The sequence below is a fragment of the Bos javanicus genome, chromosome 8 (genome assembly GCF_032452875.1).
Source record: "Bos javanicus breed banteng chromosome 8, ARS-OSU_banteng_1.0, whole genome shotgun sequence".
Classification (NCBI taxonomy): domain Eukaryota; kingdom Metazoa; phylum Chordata; class Mammalia; order Artiodactyla; family Bovidae; genus Bos; species Bos javanicus.
This window is the reverse complement of record NC_083875.1, coordinates 10,304,175-10,326,281: the sequence shown is the minus strand read 5'-3', so window position 1 is coordinate 10,326,281 and position 22,107 is coordinate 10,304,175. Positions and strand designations below refer to the sequence as shown.

The 22,107-nt window shown below is 36.0% G+C and overlaps 1 protein-coding gene across 11 annotated transcripts in view; it reads left to right on the top strand.

The window, feature by feature from the left end:
• Nucleotides 1-22,107, top strand: part of HMBOX1 (homeobox containing 1) — a 195,041-nt gene that overhangs the window by 85,510 nt on the left and 87,424 nt on the right. For all 11 annotated transcript variants that reach the window (XM_061426813.1, XM_061426809.1, XM_061426816.1 and 8 more), the window contains 2 exons: nucleotides 412-888; nucleotides 8,254-8,339. In XM_061426813.1, coding sequence (XP_061282797.1) covers nucleotides 412-888; nucleotides 8,254-8,339 — 563 coding nt within the window. The remainder of the gene's footprint in view (nucleotides 1-411; nucleotides 889-8,253; nucleotides 8,340-22,107) is intronic.

Genomic DNA, 22,107 nt, shown 5'->3' with positions numbered 1-22,107 from the left:
GAATAGGTCATTGTGGACACAACCACCCAAGATCCATTTCTTGAGATAACTACATAGAATACATTACAGAGATGAAATACTCATGAAATTGCAAAGTGGTGGGTGAAATGGTGCTTATTAAGTTTTTTTATATGCCCCTATCACATTTCCATTTAAATATTTTTGCTAGTTATTAGTTATTTACTTGGGCTAAGCTTACCAAACTGTTTTTGTCTATGCCAAATAAAAGTTACAGAATTCCTAGGTCAGTTTTGCCTATAAAACAAAGTATTACCCTTAATCATGTCTTAGTCATTTTCAGTAAAGACGTTGATAGAGAAATATTTTGTCTGTGTTCATTCTCAATACATAATGATACATTCTTTGGTAGATATTATAAATAAAGGGACTATTTTATTTTATTTTTTTTAGTTTGCTGGAAACCATGTCTCACTATACAGATGAACCCAGATTTACCATAGAGCAGATAGATCTGCTCCAGCGCCTCCGGCGTACTGGAATGACTAAACATGAAATTCTCCATGCCTTGGAAACTCTGGACCGCCTTGATCAAGAACATAGCGACAAGTTTGGAAGAAGGTCCAGCTATGGAGGAAGTTCATATGGGAATAGTACCAACAATGTTGCAGCATCTTCCTCTACAGCTACAGCTTCCACGCAGACCCAGCATTCGGGCATGTCCCCGTCACCTAGCAATAGTTACGACACCTCCCCACAGCCTTGTACTACCAATCAGAACGGGAGGGAGAATAACGAGCGATTATCCACGTCCAATGGGAAGATGTCACCAACTCGCTACCATGCTAACAGCATGGGTCAGAGGTCATACAGTTTTGAAGCCTCAGAAGAGGACCTAGATGTAGATGATAAAGTGGAGGAATTAATGAGGTTAGTTTCTTTCTTATTTAGAGTCCTCCAAATATTTATGTGCTTAGACTGATTTTGAGTAATAAAGCTGTATTTCAGCTCTTTACATATGACAACTGTGGCTTCCCTCTTCCCCTTTGGTGATAAAGAAAAAATTTAAATTTTTATGTTTTTAATTCAAAAAATTTTTTTTCTCTACCTAAGTTCTTTCTCTTTGCTGCTTTATAAGTCTTTTCCATTCTGTTATGTAAGCAAAGGTTAGCTTTCTTTCTCTTTATGGCTCTTATTTCTAACTTCTGAATTTTATGAATTGCTAACAAATATGTTGTAAGCCTTAAATGCATTGTAAGTACTTTCTCTGAGAGGTAGGATGTTTTTGTAATAATATGTATACTCTTAATTTTTCCCTCCAACATGCTAATTGACAAGCTAATTTTGAGCATCTATTGTTTAAAAAGCAGTGTTCTTAAGAAAAATAGACATGGTTTCTGTTCCTAAGAAACTGAAGTTCTGATTTTTGCAGTAGATGCTGTGTACACACACACACACACACACAGAAATTTAATGTCATCTATTATAAGTGTAAGCACCTTGAATTTGAAACCCTGAAGAAGTCCAGTTTCAACAGAGGTAATTAAAGGGCTTCACCCTGAAGCTGAGACACTTTGAGGGCAGCACTGCTGTGCTTTCCATTCTTGTGTCTCCGGAATCTAGAACTGTCCTTGGGACATATTAAGGGCTTATTATGTCAAGTGAATAAATGAATTTGAGCTAAACTTTAAAGGATAGCTTCTGTTTTGAAATATAGGAAGTTTATTTAAAGTTAAGGGAATAGTAACAGATAGAAAAGGCAAGACATGTTTAGTCTTCTAAGAACTGCAGATTGGCTATATATGGTGACAAGAAGAGTATATTGGGAGGCCAGTACAGGTTTGGGACAGATTTGAATTACATGTACATGATTTTATGTTTAACATGATGGAAATTAAAGGATTTTTTTTTAAGAGGTCTGTAGGAAAGAGATAACAAGCATTATTTTCGGGAGATTAGCACTGCTGTAGTAGGGAAGAGAGCCTGCAGATAGATTTGTTGTGGTTTATATGAAAGAAACTGTAGCAGGAATATGTCAGAAATAAAATTTTAACTTATAATTATGAGTTATAGTTCTTCTATAACACTGTAGGCGTTTAAGATAGTATAATGGTGACTTAATATTGCCATCTGAAAGGTCTGTAGTACCACGGAGGTAAAATAATCTTTTGAACAAACTGTCCTGAATTTACATTTAGGGTGGAACTGCCATATAGGGAATTTTGGGCTAAATGGACTGTTGCATCTAGATCCCAATGTAATTCCTGTAATAAATGGTTTCATAGAGCACCTACAGGACCTGTTATTTAAGCTTTGTAAAACTTAAGAGTATAAAACATCAGTGTGGCTTTTCATTCATTTTCCTTGCTTAAACAGCTGGCCGAAGTTCATGTTCATTTTGAATTTAACATCTCCATCACTGTCAAGATTGAGAGAGAGGATCATTTGGGCAAACGGAAATTACTTTAATAGTTAACATGTAACGAGGTTAGTTTTTAATTGTCCTAAGAAGAGTGGGTATCAACAATAAAATTTGTTAGGATGATAGCCTTTTTGTTGTTGTTGTTGCTGTAATTAATCAGGTTTAGTGGACTTTAAAAGCATTAGTTAATTCCCAGATGTGTTTTAGACTAATGGGAAGTTTGGGAAAAGTTTATTTTTAACAAAAGTCTCTGGAAGATTGTCCAGAGTCTAAAACTTGAGTATAATGGTCTAAAAGCTTGACAACAGGGTTTATGGTTAAATCCAGCAAGTACACATGTTCAAGTTTCATCATTAGATATATGTGTGTGTGTGTGTTTGTAATTGTTGCCAGTACTTAATTTACATACTGCCCCTTGTTGCATAGGTAGGATATTTTATGACTTCTTTCTTAGAACTGCTCCTGTGCTGTCCTCTACTCATCTAGCAGTCTCATGGATCCTTCTGGCGCTCTGTGGTCCTCTGTCGTGGCACCCTCCCCCACACCTTCACTCTTCCTTTGTGCCCATCTCTCATTTTTCTCAAGTCTACAAATAATCACAGTCCTCAGGTTTGAGGGAGAAGTTTATTGCATGACTATTTCACTTTTAATTATCACAACCATGCTATATGTGAGGTAGAGCAGACATATTGAGATACACAAAAATTAAATAACTGACCCAAGAAAACTTAAGTGGCAGAGCTCAGTTCTAACCCATGTCTTTATTTCCAGTGTGTCTGTCACTGACTGGTGTCTGTTGCTTCTGTAAATACATTTTTCATGTGTGTAGATTTCAATAAGATTTTAGGAATGATCATTAATATAACTCAAGACAAAGTTTGAAAGCCTTAATGTACTTATCCTCCACTCTCCCCCTAAGTGATATTTGTCACTTTAAGTCACTCCCTTGTGTAGCCTAATGAATTTTTATTTGGTCGAATGTTAGGGAATGAGTTTTGAGCAGCGAATCTTTCCGAGAATCCTGTGCCCACATAGGGCTCCACTCCCCTTTGCCCCCTCCACACTCTGATGATATAGAGGGTTGTACTCTAGGTAGGGAGAACGGATACCTAAATGCCTTCCTGCTTCCTTTCCTACATATGTCACATGTAATTCACCTCGCTCATGCTCACATTACCCAGCCTCCAGAGCACTCAACCCTAAGATTTAGCTTTTAAATCTCATAATCCATTGGGTCCAAAAACTAAACTCCTAAAAATTTCAAGGTACACAAAGGAGAATTTTTTTTTTAATTTGATTAATTTGAAAGAAAGTAACTGCTACTTTTTCCATTTTTGGATTGATCAGGGTTTTGAAAAAAATCAAAGGGAAACTAGAATGTGGATTCTCAGCAAATTGTTGAGTGTAACATTTTAGGAAGGACTTTAAAACCAAGAGCTAGGATAAAGACCGATTTTACATGTTAATATTTTTAAAATGCATCTATTAGTATATATGTTTATATATAGTTGTATATGTATATCTGCTAATAGTGTATATCAAAGTGTATTGTCCTACTGTGTATGTATAAAATAACAATTGAAATGAGGCTTATCAGAATTAATTTGTCATATAAAAGATGTTATTCCTGATTACCCACATATTAAATTTCATGAGTGTTTAGTATTTTATCTAGGATTCTGAGACATTATTCCGAGTTGATTATCTATATGCCTGATAGATTATTTACTTATGTAGGTAGGGATTTATGTTCTGTAGGACACAGTATTCAGTTACCGTGTTGTTTACACATACAGAGTAGATTTTAACATTATCTTGTAAGCTCCTAAATTATGCTTTTTCTCCATGAGTAGAAATTAAAGGGAGCAGTTTCCTATTCGTACGTGAAAGAATTTGTGTGTAGTTAGTTACGTTTTTCCGCCAGTGAAATAGTCTGTATTGGTAGGTATTGCTCCACCTCTGAAAGTCTTGAGATAGATGACTTCTTTTAAGAGGTCTTAAAGAATGTGTAGTGTATATCAACTAAGAAAATTTGGATGTTCTTAAAGCATACAACTTTTAACCATTCAGTCTTTAATAGTCTTTGTTCGAGAAAAGAAAGCATTACCATTTTGAGCTAGTATACATAACTCTCTTCCATTCTGTTTTGGGAAGCTTAAACATATTTAACATTAGGAATTTAGAGCTGTTTTTAATAAATTATGTACATCAGGTTTTCCATTTTATAACCTTTTATCTTTAACTACAGATTTTTTCATTTATGGAGCAAATTAAGCTCTAATATATGCAAACTCCATAATGAATAAGACACAATCTTTGTGCTCAAGGACTTTGCTAGTAGAGATAAGACCAGATCAGGAACTACTATAATACAGAATTGCATGTAATATATTTGTATGTATATTTGAAATGGTTAAAGTTAGCTATTAGAAGAAACAATCTTTTTTTAGCTCTGAGGATCAGAGAAAACTTCTCTGATTAGATGGTGATTATTATTTTAAGATGTCTTTTAAAAAGGGTGACTTCATGAAGAGGCATTACTGAGTGTATCTAAGTGATTAGATAGAAGTAGAGTGGTAGCTTATCTTGGAAGAAAACTATGGAATCAAAGAAAGATCAGCCTACACTTCACTTTACTGTTAAGACTGGAGAAGTAGAAATCATGAGGATAGTGAGAGCTTATAAGGGTGGAAAAATGGATACATTCTCTTTAAAGATGTCGAATTTTAGACAGAGGAAGTAAGGCGTAAGAGGTGAGACAAATTTGGAGTAAATGAAGGAATTTTCACACCAAGAAATTGGTGATTTCACAGGATATGATGTGGACATTAGGAGTGGCAGGTCGTTTGTTAAAGGTGGAATGAATGAGGGGGAATATGTGAAAGCTTAGAGAACAGGTTTAACCCAGTAGGATGGAAGTTTTTGAAATACATAAGAGAAGGTTAAATGCTGTTACTATTTTGGAACCACCTAGTGAAACCAACTAAACAACACAACACTTGCATCTAAAATGACTTTATAGAAATCTTTTCATGCTGCCTTAAAATACCCAGTACAGATGTTAACTTCAGTCTTACGTACTTATAGCAGATCATTTGTTTCTTTTTTTCCTGGAGTTCTCTCTGGTGTATTATAAAATGATAGTCATTGTTTATATAATGCTTTTACAGTTTCAAAAAGTCTTACACTGAAGAATTTTTAAATTTTATATATTAGGTATACACATTTGATAATAATTTTCATTTAATTTTAATTTCAGTGCTTGTAGAAAAATCTTTAAAGCCTTGTGATGGGGTAGGGGGCATATTATTGTTCTTATTTTACCAGATGATGAAACCAACTTTATTAAATGACTTGCCCAAGCACACCCTTTATCTTTTAAGTTTTGTTTTTCTTCAGTTTGAAAAAGCTTCTTTCTGGTAAAGCAGTTGAGTAAAGAGGTTTTTATTTTTAGTTTTTTAAACTCATTATGGATATTTAGAAACTTCCCACGTAACTAAAAATAGAATCTCTCAGAGGGTTAAATGAACTTCTACTCCTTTGCAGACTTTTTGGGGTTCCTTCTGTCTTGCTGCAGTGCTTGGTAATATCATACCGCGGGCTGTGAATAATTCACAAACTGGATGTGCCCTATTGGAATAATTGAGTGTTATCTCCTCCTTATGACTTAAGTCTCTACTCGAGGAGAAATTGATTTTAAATAAATCGATTTAAATTCCAATTTAAATCAATAGTCAAGAAAATACCATCTCATCATTTTCCCCACAAAAGCTCATTTTTATTTAACCTTACTAAATACTGTCTTAAATTCAGTTTTCATTTTCCTAGAAGGATATTCTGTACATTGGAATGCAATGCTTTACTTAAATTTTTTCAGCTTAATTTTGCATCTGTATCAGAAACCAAACAATTTGGTTGTTTTATTTACATAAACCAATTGAAATAGATACTGCTGAAGTTTATCTCTTGCTCTACTGACTGTTGTTGGATATTTGAGAGCCAGATGGTAATGTAGACGGGTATTTTGACCTTTAAATGTATTGTGCCCTTTTCTTTCAGATATATAAATTTCAAATTACGAATGCATATTTTTCAAAGAAATGTTTCCAGTATGAATAAGCATTTTGGAAGGAATTTGGCCAGTATCTAGATCAGTATGAGAAGCTTTAAGTACTGGATTAGGCTGCTGATTCTTTATTTTCTTCCCCTGGGAATCTTTTTGATTAGGATTTCCAACCAGTGGATGAAGAGTAGACTGTGGAGCTCCAGATTGGAAGCTGTCCCTACCATCACTTCTCTGCTCTTTTCCAGAATTCCTGAAAGGGAGCATGAAATTCACCAACAGAGCACTTAGCTCCTCCTCAGCAAAGGACTGCCAATCTGCTCTGAGTAAATCACTGCTGATTCTTTGGGGATAGGATACTTTACTTTTCTCATTCCAGATAATCTGTAGAGAGACTTGAGCTCCAGTCAGGAGTTTGCAGTTCACAAAGCAATGTATAAAGATTTCATGGTCCCTTTGTCTGAGATCAGGAGTCCGCAGAGCTTTTCTGTAAAGGGTTAGATGGAAAACATTTTAGACTTTGTGGGCAAGAGGCAAAATCGAGGACATGATATAGATACTTATATACAAGAGAGAAAGCAAATGATCACAAATTTTTATTTGCAAAATTCAATATAGAATAATAATTGATCATCAAATACCATCTTTAAGATACAGGCCTACAGAGAATATTAGAATTTTTTGGTGAGAAGGGGATAATATTTTGCTCAATTCATGTTCAAAGTTAGTATTCCCTATCTCAAATTGATTGCAAATGTTCATCATGAAAACTACTTTTAGCTCATTGGTGTATAAAAACAGATGGGAGGCCAGATTTAGTCTATGGGCCATAGTTTGCTGATCAGCTGCATTAGACCATAAGTTACCACTGTTCAGTTATTTTGAACTTGAACAAAAAATCCATTTGTGTGATTCTTTTGAACATTCAAAGAGAAATTGATTAGTTTTAAGGCTTTAGGTATAATTTTCATTGCAGTATTATGTTTGTCTTGGTTCCCATTCATTGTCATTCTAGTGAATGTCTCATCTTTTTGAGAATTTCTTGGACTTTTAAATAAGTAAAAATTTATAAGAGTCTTAGTGGAGGAAAAATTAGGTCTATGATATGTAATGTCAAGGACATAGAATATAGTATAGTTTTAAGTATCCTGTGTATTACATGTATTAGGACATTAATGTGTCTTTTATACTAAAATTTTATATTCAGCCCACCCTGATTAAAATTTTTTTGGTTTATTAAGGACAAAGAAGGCAAATTAAAAGGCAAAAAAGCACCTTAAAATGGCCAGCATTTTAGCAGTTGTGAGAATGATGATTTCTGTTCCTTTGACAGAGGTTTTCAAATGAACTGAACATGATTTATGCAGTTGCATAGTTAACATGCAAAACCACAATCTACTCACAACTGATTTTTGTTGTTGTTGCTGCTGCTTTTTATTTTTCTAGGATTTCTGTCTGTATAAGATACATTCATTCCCCAGTAATGAAAATTTGCATATACCATATGGCAGCTTGTTCCTAATGTGAATTATACACAGCATGCGATTAACCGTCTCTGGTATGAGACTTACATCTACTGTGGCATTCACTAAAGCGTCTGTCTGATGGTGTGCTGTTTTAGGACTTGAATATTTGGTGTTTCTTGGTTTGTTTTAATTTCATATTTTCCCACAAGCTCAGTCTGTTTTACCTTTATTTTTGTGTCCTTTCTTTCTATGTTCTCCCCACCTCTCTGCTTCACCTTTCTTAGCAAAGATGAGGATTTCTACCTTCAACATACATTGTTGGTCTTGTCTTCTGTTTTTGTTAGGAGGGACAGCAGTGTGATAAAAGAGGAAATCAAAGCCTTTCTTGCCAATCGGAGGATTTCCCAAGCAGTTGTTGCACAGGTAACAGGTAAGAGCTGACGAGCCCTTTATTCTGGAATCTGGTCTAGTCTCTGCCTTCTAGTGCAGATGTTGGAATATTGCTTGCATTTCTGCATTGCAGTGCAGATCTGTCAACTTAGGCATAATAATGTATGCCTGTGATTTAAAACCCATTGTCTCCGATATCTTGGAACTTCTCCAGTGATTTTTTTTTTTTTATCTTGTGCTAGTAAATTTTACAGCATTTGTAAAAAGCACAAAATTCCCTATTTTATGACTAAAAAGGATTCTCTGGTTTTCTTGTAATTGTGACAGAGCTTATGACACATGCACATCCAACTGCTTTCAACATTTCATATTTTTAAAAGCTTTACAGTCCTCCAAATCTACTCCTTGATTTTACCAATTAAAAAAAGATTCATGGGAGTGAAGGATGTTGTGTGTTTTAACCACTTTTTCATATGTGAAAGAAAATATATATTCTCAAACCATAACTGAGAAGATAAGAATTACCAATGTCTTCTCTTTATTTTTTTATATCCCATCGCATTACCCAACCAACGGCAGCCCCATCCTGAGTATGTGGTGTATATGTGTCATTCTCTATTCAGATTGCATTTTTTATGAAGTTCTTGAATTGGGGGGTAGCATGTCTTTTCTTTGTTGGTCTGTAGTCTTCTTTTCTCAGCAATAACTTCTAAGAGCTTAGTAAAATCAACTATGTCTTAGTCATGGGAGGAACTAGAAACTCTTTCAACTACACACATGTTGTAGTTGATATATTGTTGTGTGTTGTATATTAACAGATATAAAAATTAATTTGTTTCTCCCATTCTTTTTTTTAACATTCCAGTAGCATCTCTGTGACTTTGGCCTTTTTAGCCTTTGCACCTCAGTTTCTCCTATTAATACACTGAAATAGTTGAATCTGGTCTTCAACAGCACCTTCCAGTTTTAAGATGCTATTTCTGTTCTCTAGACATTGATACATATCGAAGCTCATTTTCCTCAAATGTTATTACTGACCATTTGGTTAAAAATGAAACGTGAGATTTTGGAAATCTTAAATTTCAACCCAAGAATCTAAGGTCACCCAGTCTTAGTATGTGCATAACATATTACACTAGTAAAGTATTTTATAAATGATACTTCTGTTCATGGTTTAAAAAAAAGTTAAAGGCATGTCCCTTCCTCTAGAACTATTTATGAATCTAATTTTTGTAATCTTCAGTTGTTTTTCAATAGGATGCTTAAAATGTTACTTTTATCTTCAAGGATTAAGGTGTGGTGCTAAGGGCATTATAAGGGCAGTTTAAGTGGGTTTTATCAAAACCCACTGATATGCACTGTGGAAAGATCAGTTGTCTCTCAGGACTTTTAATTCAGCCCCCAAGATTAGAAGCAATAGTATCTTCTAGTTTGCCAGCCTAAAAAAGAAAAAAAAGAAAAAAAGAAAAAACTATAGTGTTATAAACAGCATGATAAAGTTGATTTTGCCCAAGTGGAAATATTTCTGAATCTCTTGAATACCCTGAATCTTGAATCATCTTGGACCTTTAAAATAGTGTCTTTGAAATCCATCAGATGTTGATGCAAATTATAATACAGTACCTCTAAAAGGAATTTCTTTGACATATCTGAGGCATTAGCTATACCATACATCAAATACTGCCTTTTTTGAAAGGGAAATTAAAGATGTTTTAGCATCTTGCCATTTAAAATGTAGTCCGTGGGATAGTGGTATTGGGAGAATGTACCCAATTCTCCATTTACATTTCTATGTACATCTGTCTATCTCCATTTACATTTCTCCATTTAGAGAAATTTCTACATTTAGAAATGTACCACCCTAAACCTACTGAATCAGAGTTTACATTTTAACCAGATCACCAGGTGATTTGCCATGAGAAGTAGTGTTCTAGGAAACTGGTGAGCTTTCCTGACATTAACTGCCATGGATTGGCATTGTCTAGCATTGTCTCAGTCAGTGACAGTCGTCATGATGCCATCTCTTGTTTAGGAAAGCAAGAGTTGAAATTTTTCCATGTGTTGTCTGTTAGAACTCGTGGACTTTTGCCACTGTAATCATAGGATTTGGTACCATTAAAAGGTTCTTCCCCTCATTTCTGCCTCACCCCAAGTGATATCACTGCCTCTTCCTCCTCTTCATTCCTAGTCCAAACTTGGGTTCATTCATATATCTTTGGTTCTCCATTGTATGGAAAATGAAGTTCTTTATAATCTACTCCAGCCTGCTGTTTATAGCCATCTTGTTTTCAGTATCCTTGCTAGCTGGACTCAGCTACTTGCCATTTCTGTATCTGTTCGCCTGGATGCTCACAGTCGTTGACTGTGCCTAGCTTGCCTTCATCTGCTCACCCTGGTCTTACCAATTCCTGTTAATCAGTGTTGTTGTTGTTGAGTTGCTGAGTGATGTCTTGACTCTTTGTGACCCCCTGGGCTATCTCCCGCCAGGCTCCTCTGCCTCTGGGATTTCCCAGACAAGAATATTGGAGTGGGTTGCCATTTCCTTCTCCAGAGGGTCTTCCCAACCCAGGGATTGAACCCAAGTCTCTTGCATTGGCAAGCGGATTCTTTACCACTGAACCAGCAGGGAACCCTTTATCAACATTACTTCTGTTACTATCCTCATTTTGACTTCTTTGATCACTGTAGCCCATGTAGACCTCTCTTTTTTGCCTGAAATTAATACACTTAGTTTACCACCCTGAGAGGTTAAACTTCATTTCAGTTCTGCATTTTAGAGCAGTAGTCTTTAAAAGCAGAGATCTTAAACATTCTCAAAGAGTCTAGCATTGCACATACTCTCTGAAGATCTCATGTTTCCCTAGAAAAGGAGTACTAGTGAAGCTAACACAAGGTATACATGTGAAAATTTATCCAGTGACTTTCTCCAGTGATATCTCCCCTCTGGAAATACATACTTACTCAACAAACGCAGCATGAATTTCTGCCCTTAAGGGATTTGCATTTTTCTTTTATCTGCTTTAATTCAATTGTTTATGTTAGGCAGGGGCTCAAGGATGATTTATAACCAGATTGGTTCATTGTCCCTTTGGTCTACTTACTGAATTCATGTATTTCTCATGTATTACTGTCACATTTCCACTCAGCCTGTCTAACCATCCAGCTAAACTCAGAAGCAATGCTTTTCATTCCAGAAAAGAGATCTAGCTAGAGAATAGTAAGTTAGTGAGAACTAGTATAAAGCTTAGCCCTCATAACTGACCCAGCTGAGATAAAGAAGCCAAAGTTAGAAAGGCTTCTAGGCACTTGGGCCTCACTCACTGGGGCACCTGATTAATATATTGGCACGTTTTTCTGCCTGTTAAACAAATTAGTCAAGTTTATCTTAGAAGAATAGCTACCTGATGAAATCTGCCCCAACATAAAAGATGTGGTGCTCTGGAATCTGTCCTAGATTGGAGTCAGTTAAGTTTAACTCCAGTATGTGACGTAATGAAATAAATCAACCTTGGGTAAAAATGAGAATGAGTGGTGCATAACAAAAGGAAATGCTAAATAAAAATGTGTAGTGAGGTGCAAAATTACCACACATGTGCTTGTTCCAGAAACAAAATACAGAGGCTTCTTTTTATAGATTTGGAGGATTTCTATAATAAGATCAACAAGAAGTTCATAGGTGGGGTCTGTATAAATAATATCCTACTGATAGGAAAAATGACAGTATAAACAGGATATAATAACAGTGCCTGCTGAATTTCCCAGCATGTTATTTGTAGCTTCTTTCACAGAGTCATAGCTGCTCCCGAGAGTGGATTTTTACCCCTGTAAGAGATCGGGCAAGTTTCAAAATTCTCACTAACAATGGTAAGGTGGGGAGCATACATAGTCTTTGCTTTAGTAATAAACATGTAGGTTTTATATTCACTTTCAGGGTGAGACATTTTCTTGGGGTGTGAGAATTATTAAGACATGATTTTCTTCTTAGGTGACCTCTGGGGAAAATCAGGCTGGCAAAATAAGTGGGTAAGTGGGCAATGCTTTAGTGTGTGCTCATCAGCTAAATAGGTATCCTAATTAGATTCATGTCCTCTTAAAAAGTAAATACATAAAAGAAGAAAAAAAGAGTCCTCTCTGAGTTTTAAGAAATTTACCCCAATTCTGTTTTCTTGGATGGTAGTGGTATAATGGGAAAATGACCATTAAACTTTTGAATGCCAAAATTCTAGTCCTTCTGTCAAATAGCCTTGTGATCCAGGGCAAATCACATAACTTTGCTGAGCCTCATTTTCTTTATTTATAAGATGTGGGGTTTGACCAAATGTTTTCCAAGTATCTTTTCTAGTTGTCAAACTCCATTCTGTTTTTAAACAGCTAAGTACATTTAACAAGTGTGCATTTTACCCCTCCCTCATGACTCTTATTCTCCAAATGTAAGAATTTGTATAAAGAGAAGCTCTGAACCAGTTTTAGAAATGTTTCAGCTGAATTCAGATCACTTTCCCTTTCTTCCTTATCTTTAAAATGAAGAATAGGGACTTCCCTGGTGGTCCAGTGGTTAAGACTTGATGCTTCCACTGCAGAGGGCATGGGTTCCACCTCTGGTTGGGGAATTAGGATCTCACATGCCGTGTAGTATGGCCAAAAATCAAACAACCATAAAATAAAACGAAGGATAAAAGCACTACATATTTAGTTTAACTACAGTAATTTCTTTACAAAGTTTTGTACCTATTGATCCTCTCCCTGATTAGAGAACTTCAGACCTGACACTAGAAACCAACTAAAATGTCAATATACCTTTTAAAAAAAAATGGACATTATGTTTCAGGGTAGTTGTATATTCACAGCAAAAGTGAGCTATAAGTATAGAGTTCCCATATACCTCCTGCCCCTCCACACGCACACACACAGCCTCCCGTATTCTTCGCATCTAGCACTTTATGAACCTACATTATCACCCAGAGTCCCGATTTACTTTAGGTATAAATGGTTTTGTACATTCAAATAGGTCTTGAAAAAATGTAATTACTATTGTCTACCATTATAGTGTCAGAAGATGACACTCTAGTTTCATTGCCTAAAAGTTCCCTGTACTCTACCTATTCATCCTTCCCTCTTATCCCCTGACCCTTGACAACTGCTGAGCTTTTTGCTGCCTCCATGGTTGTGCCTTGTCCAGAGTGTTATCATATAATATGTACCCTTTTCAGGTTGGCTTCTTTCACTTAATAATTGTTTAAGATTCTTTAATGTCTTTTCATGGTTTGATAGTTGATTTCTTTTTAGTGCTTAAGTAATGTTTCATCGGATGTACCACAGTTTATCCATTCATCTACTGAAGGACATCTTGGTTGCTTCCAGCTTTGGGCAATTATGAATAAAGCTCCTGTAAGCAAGTAGAATTTACGTTTATATTAGAAAAGTAGTATTGGTTGGGCTTAAGTCACAGACTATGGTATTATCCTATTATAACCAAATATAATTCTAATGCTTATCTAACAAGATCTTATCAATTCCTACCTGATGAATTTTACTAGCTCATGTAGAGCTCTACTATGAAGGCTATTATCTGTCTATAAATATGGCAGATTTCTGCATGTAAGTTGGAACTTGTGTTTCCAAATTGAAAAGGTTTAGAGCTTTAGTTTCTATTAGGAGAAAACGTCCTTTCAAATATAAATGTTTTTGCAAAGTACATTTTAGGATTTTCCCTTGTCTCTGAAGAATAAGAACAGATGCTATCCTCTGGTTCAAAAAAATTATTTTATTCTCATTTTCTTCTACATTCCGCAATTTGTTGCCAAACTGTTTTCTTACAAATACAACACATATGGTTACCTTTCTTTTCCTCAGTAAAAAAAATCCAGGCTGTATATCTGAACACCCATTTTTCTCACTTTGGTGAGAGCTGTGAAAAATTGGAGTGAAAATAATTTCAGAGGACACTTTTTGTCATTAGAAAAATCAGTTTTCTATAGTTTTTGATATTTAATGTCTTACCAGGGCTATTAGCATCTCACATGCAGTGTATGGGATTATACATTTTTGCTGTTAAACTTAAGAAGGTTGATTTTCAGTATAAAACAGGATTTCTCTTCCACCTGTGTTTAAAATAGAAACTTTATTTTAAAAAACTTTATTCTACCAAAAGCTTTGACAAAAGTGATTTTAAAAAGTTAGGCACAAGTGTGGTTTTTCATCCCTCAGTAATTTTCATTTTTGTTTCTTCCCCGTTCTTGCTTCCTAAGATCATGGAGAAAAGTCTGTACTTAAGGTGTAATATTCCTTCAAGAGTTTTATGAAATACTTCTTACCTAACATAAGTAAATTTTCTTTATATTAAAAAAACCTACAGGAAAAAATAAAGAAGAAATAACCCCGGTAAGAGTCAGAAGGTGTCTGTGTCTGATAAAATAGCATAGCCTAAAGTTCAGCAGTAGACAGTATTATAAATAGCAACCTGCAGAAGAAGACTCAGAGGGAATGGAATAAATACCATTTTTACTAAATTACAGTCTTTTATGCCTTAAGGAATATTCCTGCCAACTCTTGTTAATTCATCGGTTGCTGCATTTATTTATTATTATTTTCTGGTTGCACTGGCTGTTCATTGTTGCACGTGGGCGCTCTCTAGTTGCAGCGAGCAGGGGCTGCTCTTCGCTGTGGTGCGCGGGTTTCTTTCTGTGACGGCTTCTCTCGTTGCAGTGCACAGGCTCTCTCGGCACGTGGGCTCAGCAGTTGCAGCTTGCAGACCCCAGAGTGCAGGCTCACAAATCGTGGTACATGTGCTTAGTTGCTCTGAGGCATGTGGAGTCTTCCCGGTCCAGAGACTGAACCCAATGTCCCCTGTATTGGCAGGCGCTTTCCCATCCACTGCGCTCCGGGAAGTCCCTGTATCTATTTAGGTGAGGAACTGAAGCTTGAACTAACAAAGCTTGAGGGCCTTGATATCTGAGAGACCCATAAAATTTTGAAACAATCATGCAAATTCTTAAGGCCTTTAAGAAAGCTTTTAACATCAGTGTGTATCAACTTCAGCTAAATTTAACTACATTCTTTGACAACAGGGGTTTGAATTGTGTGGTTCCACTTTATGTGTGTTTTTTCCCCCCCAATAAATGTAGTATCACATAGTCCATGGTTGTCTGAATCCATAGATTTAGAACCATGGATTTGGAAGGCCAACTCTAAAATTATACTTAACTGGGCAGAGAGGTCAACACTTTGAGCCGTGAAGTTGTTCGAGTGTCAGCTAACTGTGTATCATTTGATCCTCACACAGTAAAGTTGAGGTATATAGGAGAGTGTTTTTCTTCTTTTTTTTAAATAGGCTTTATTGAGGTAAAAACTTTCTTAAAAGTGGAGTTCTCTCTGAGTTGTACCAAGTTTACAGAGTGGTATAATCATTACCAAAATCAAGATATAGAACATTTTTGATATCTCAGCAAGTTTTCTCATGCCTCTTTGCAGTTAAGTATCTCTCCCCACTGCCAAGTCCCTTGCAACCATGAGTATGTATTTTGTTAGTAACATTATATAACTAGAATCATGCAATATATACTTTTTTAAAAAGTTTATTTTTATTCAGGGGATAATTGCTTTGCAATATCGTGTTGGCTTCTGCCATAAAAAGTGAATCAGCCATGAGTATCTTATGTCCCCTCCCTCTTGACCTTCCCCCTCACCCCCTACCCCATCCCACACCTCTTGGTTGTCACAGAGTACTGTGTTGAGCTCCCTGTGTCACACAGCAACTTCCTGTTGGCTGTCTGTTTTACAACGCTAATATGTATGTTTCAACGCTACTCTTTCAGTTTGTCCCACCCTCTCCTTCCCCCACTGTGTTCAAACTCCGTTCTCTATCTCTGTATCTCTATTCCTGCCCTGCATGTAGGTTCATCAAAACCATTTTTCTAGATTCCATAAATATGCATTAATACATGATATTTGATTTTCTCTTTCTGACTTATATCACTCTGTATAATAGCTCTAGGTACACCCACCTCAATAGAACTGACTCAAATGTGTTCCTTTTTATGGCTGAGTAATATTCCATTGTATACATGTACCACAGCTTCTCTAATCCATTCATCTGTTGGTGTATGTCTAGGTTGCTTCCATGGTCCCAGAGCTATTGTAAATAGTGCTGCAGTGAACATTGGGGTGCATGTATCTTTTTCAATTATGGTTTTTTCAGGGTATATGCCCAGTAGTGGGATTGTTGGGTCATATGGTAGTTTTACTCCTGGTTGCCTAAGGAGCTTTCATACTGTTTTCCATAGTGGCTGCACCAATTTACATTCCCATCAGCAGTACAAGAAGGTTCCTTTTTCTCCATACCATCTCCAGCATTTATTGTTAGCAGATTTTTTGATGATGGCCATTCTGACCAGTGTGAGTATCTGACTTCTGTCAGTTAGCATGAAATTTTTGAGATTCATTAGTGTTGCTAAATGTATCAGTAGTTTGCAACTTTTAAATCCTGAAACTAGTTCAGTGAATGGATATAACAAAGTTGATTTATCTGTTAATCAGTCAGTGGACATTTGAGTTTTCCTGGTTTTGGCTATTCAAGTAATGAATATTTGTCTACAAGTTCCAGTGTGGATATATGTTTTCATTTCTCAAAGCTAAAAGTAGTTACAGGGTTATTAGTAAGTAAGAAACTGCCAAACTTTACCAAAGTGGCTATACTATTTTGCATCCCCATCAGGAGTATATGAGATTTCCAGTTGCTTTGCAATCTCTTACTTGGTATTTGTGGTACTCTTTGAGTTTAGCCATCCTAGTGCATATGTAATAGCATCTCACTCTAGTTTTATTTTGCATTTTCCTAATGACTATCTTTTCAGATGCTCATTTGCTATTCATGTATCTTATTAGATGAAATGTCTTGTCATATCTTTTGCCCATTGTTTTTTAATCAGGTTGTTTCCCTTATTGATTGTAAGCATTTTGTGGATATTCTGGATACAAGTCCTTAAATATGAGGATGTACAGATACCCAAGTCTGAGACTTGCATTTTTATTTTCTTATTGTTGTCATTTAAAGAGCAAATGTTAAACGTAATTATGTTTATTTTTTCTTTTTCCTTTGTGGTTCATGCATTTCGTGTCCTAAGAAAATCTGCTTAAATGAAATCTCAAAGATTTTCTTTAATTTTCGTCTACAAGTTTTCTACAAGTTCATACATTTATTTGAGTGTGTGAAACATTTCATGTTAGTTTTTGTGTATGTGTGAGGTAAGGATCTAGATGTATTTTTCCCCCCCCACATGATTATCTGATAGAGTACCATTTTTGGAAATAGTCAGCAGTTGTCAAGACACTAGACCCTATTAAATTACATTGGCACCTTTATCAAAAATCAATTGAATGTGTATGTGTGAGACTCTTTGTGGGTTCTCTATTATGGTCCATTGGACTTGATATCTAGTCCTATACCAATACAAAGCTCAGCCTTTCTATTTCTATAAAAAAGTATATTTGTAGTGAGATTGTGATTGGGATTGTGTTGAAAATATGGATAAAGCTACCATCAAGAATCTTTGACTCACACTGAGTGTTCCCATCTACAAACAAGGTATATCTGTCCATTTGTTTAGGTCTTCTTTATTTTCCCTCAGCCATGTTAGTAGGTCTTGCACATACTTTCTTAAATTCATCTAAATATTTTATACTTTTGGTATTACTATTTTTATACTATTTTTAATTTCAATTTCCAGATTGTTTCTTGCATCATAGAATAGTTGATTTTGGTATTTTGACCTTTTATTTTGTAACCTTGCCAAAAATCCATTTACTTGGTACATTTTTTGATAACTTTTTTGGTAAATTCTTAGAATTTTCTACATGAGCAGTTATATTGCCTGTGAGTAGAAATAATTTTGCTTCTTCCTTTTACTGTGTTTGTCTTCTATGTCTTTTTTTTTTTTTTTTTTTTTGCCTTATTGCGTGGACTAGCACTACCAGTTAAATATTAAACATAGTAATGTGTATAGACATCTTTGCCTTTTACCTAATCCTAGAGAGCAAGAATTCAGTATTTCATGAGTAAGTGCCATCTTAGTTGTAGATTTTTCGTAGATGTCCCACATCAAGATGACCCTTAAGGGAAGTTCTCGTCTACTTCTAGTTTCTGAGAATTTTTATTGTGAATGGATATTGTACATCAAACGCTTTTTCTGTATCTGTTGAGATGGCAATGTGGTTTTCTCTGTCTCATTATGGTAATTACATTGATTTTCAAATGTTAAACCTTTCATTCTAAGGAAAACTCCACTGAATTATGATGTATTAGTTTTTTATGTAGTTTGACTCAGTTTGCTGGTACTTTGTTGGAATTTTTGCATCTGTGTTGATAAGGGGTTATTGTTCTGGGTTTTATTTTTTTATTCTCGTAATGTCCTTGTCTAGTTTTATTACTATGATAATGTGACATCATAAGATAAATTTGAAAATGTTCTCTTATATTTCTAGAAGAATTGGTATAGAATTTGTATTATTTCTTCCCCAAATATCTTTGAGACTCTGATGGGTTTTTTTTATAGTGACTATCATATTAAACTTGGTCGTGCTGCTGCTGCTAAGTCACTTCAGTCGTGTCCAACTCTGTGCGACCCCAGAGATGGCAGCCCACCAGGCTCCACCGTCCCTGGGATTCTCCAGGCAAGAACACTGGAGTGGGTTGCCATTTCCTTCTCCAGTGCATGAAAGTGAAAAGTGAAAGTGAAGTCCCTCAGTCGAATCCGACTCTGCAGCCTACCAGGCTCCTCTGTCCATGGGATTTTCCAGGCAAGAGTACTGGAGTGGGGTGCCATTGCCTTCTCCAAAACTTGGTCATGACTTACTGTTAAATCTAATCCTGCAGGTCTTGTGCCCTGTATTGAAATCAGCAAAATGGAATGTACAAAAGTAGAGATGTAGGGGTCATTAATACTTCACATATTGCCAATACTTTTCTACATGATGTTACCCTTGGCAGAAATGTTTTTCTCTTGCCAGTGGCCTAGGATATCAGGATTATAAACCACAAACCAAACTGAATTTGGTTTGGATACAGCAGTAGCCCTTCTCCTGTGCTCTAGTATGTCTGAGTAAAGAACATAGTTTTCACTCACTTCAGCTAAGGGATTTTGCTTTTTCTAGAGTTTACAAATGTTGACTGACCTATCTCTGAATCTGTCCCCAAGCAGACCCATGGACAACATCTTGGTTTTTTGGACACACTGATTTTAATGTATATGTCCAGTATAAAATTGCCACAGGATTGCTGTCATTGTTTATGATGGGAATCATAGTAAAGAGTTTTTAGAAACATACTTAATGTGACCCCTATTGAATATTTCTAGACATTTTAAGAACTAGGATATGCTGTTTTCATAAAATTGTTTCTTTTTTCTCCTTGGACTATTTTAAACATATAGATTTTTCGTGTTCCAAGCCCTTCCATTACTAAATACTGTTAGAAGGGCATTCATTACCAATTTGTCTTGATTTTTTCTAAAATATAAAGAGTGACTTTGAAATGTTTGAGTGCCCTTAAAATAATTATCACACATAAAAATATTCAGTAGGAACTCTCTCTTAAACCACTGTTGTCTGTACGATTTTCAGTCTTTAGCTCTGCTTTATCACTGTGTTGAGATCTGTCAGGACAGCGTATAGTCCTCTGAGCTGTAGATGACCAGTTGGTCTGCTTTTTACTACTGTGCACCTTGTGAGCTATGCCTCTCTTTTTGGAGAGGTTTTTTTTTTTATTTTTAGCTGTAATTTATTTTAACACTTGGCAAGTGCTAGATGCTGTGCTAACTGTTTTATATATTTGAGAGGCAGGTGTTAACTTCTTCAGTTATAGACGAGAAAGCTGAGGCTAAAGGAGTCTGAACCATTTGCCCATAGTCACACAGCTAATTACTGTCATGCTGCCAAGCCAATGTTCTAGTGGTCAAGTGCATGACTTTGAGGATTTAAAATATTTTTTCTGTCACTTACTAGTTATGTAACTTTGGGCAAGTTCCTGAATGTCTTAAACCTCAGTTACTCCTTTTAGAAAATGCAAATAATAATAATACCTACCTAAGGGTGTTCTTGGGATTTTCCTGATGGCTCAGATGGTAAAGAATCTGCCTGTAAGACAGGAGACCAGGGTTTGATCCCTGGGTCAGGAAGATCCCCTGGAGAAGGGAATGGCTACCCACTCCAGTGTTCTTGCCTGGAGAATCCCATGGACAGAGGAGCCTGGCGGGCTACAGTCCGTGGGGTCGTAAAGAGTCAGACACGACTGAGTGACTAACACTTTTTTTCTTTCATAGGGTGTTCTTCAGTAGATTAAATGAGTTACTTGATATAAAGTTTCTAGCACACAGTAAATGCCATAGAAAATTCTTTATTTTTATGATTATTAACCATTATACTGCTTAATATTCAGCCAGCAATCATTTCCCCTTCATCTCTCTCCAGACTGACTTCTGAATCTAAGCTTCCTGAACTAAAATACGTTAACCAAAATGTTTCCAGCCTTGGACCAACATAATATAAACTTTAAAAAATACGTAGTGCCCTCATGTTCATTGAAGCATATTTACAGTAGCCCAAGACATGTAAACAACTGAAACGTAAACAGTGTATGAATGAGGAAAGAAAAATAAGTCCTGGAGATACAATGTATAGCACATAGTATATTTGAAAGATGCCAAGAGAATAGACGGAGAAGGCAATGGCACCCCACTCCAGTACTCTTGCCTGGAAAATCCCATGGATGGAGGAGCCTGGGTGGGCTGCAGTCCATGGGGTCGCTAAGAGTCGGACACGACTGAGCGACTTCACTTTCACTTTTCACTTTCATGCACTGGAGAAGGAAATGGCAACCCGCTCCAGTGTTCTTGCCTGGAGAATCCCAGGGACGGGGGATCCTGCTGGGCCTCCATCTCTGGGGTCGCACAGAGTCGGACATGACTGAAGCGACTTAGCAGCAGCAGCAGCAAGAGAATAGATCTTAAAAGTTCTCACCATACGTACACACAAACACAGAAGTGTTTGTACTTAGGAATGGTGATGATTTTAACCAAACTTACTGTGGTAATCATTTCATAATAAATGAATTTATTAATCATTATGTTGTACACCTAAGACTAACACAATAGAAAAAATTTCAGGAAAAGTGGATTTTAATGTAACAAAGTTTATATTAATGAAAAAGTTTAGTAGTTGATTTCGCATTCAGCATTTCAACTGACCTTTAAGAATGGATCCACTTGTCAAATTTCAGTTTTGTATCAGAGAATACCACAGTTTTGGGAGAAGTTACTAAAATAATCCTTCCTTTTCTATCTTAAAAAATTATGTTGTCTCAATTTCATCTTGACAATAACATAGGGAACTTTCTTTACCATAACTAGCCTTCCACAGTTTGACATGCAAAAAATTGCCTTAAAAATCTGATTTATATAAATTCCTCTAATATCCAGAGCAGAATTAGGACATGATGAGGACAGACTCCAGCTCCTTTTGTGGCAAGGTCTTCCTTCTCTCTGCCCCATAATCTTTCTGTGTGCTTACCTTACTGGCATTCTGACTAGTGTTCTCATTGTATTATTCCAAAGAAAGGGAAATCAGTTGTAGTAATGCTTGCACAACTCTCTGAGAATACTAAAAACTATTGAATTGTACACTTTGAATGGGTGAATTGTATGGTATGTGAATTATATCTCAATTAAGCTACTATAAAAAGTTAGGGAAGGAGAAAAATAAAAATCATCTAAACTATTTTCTGAACAGAATTAGTTTCCTAAAGTGGGATTTTAAAT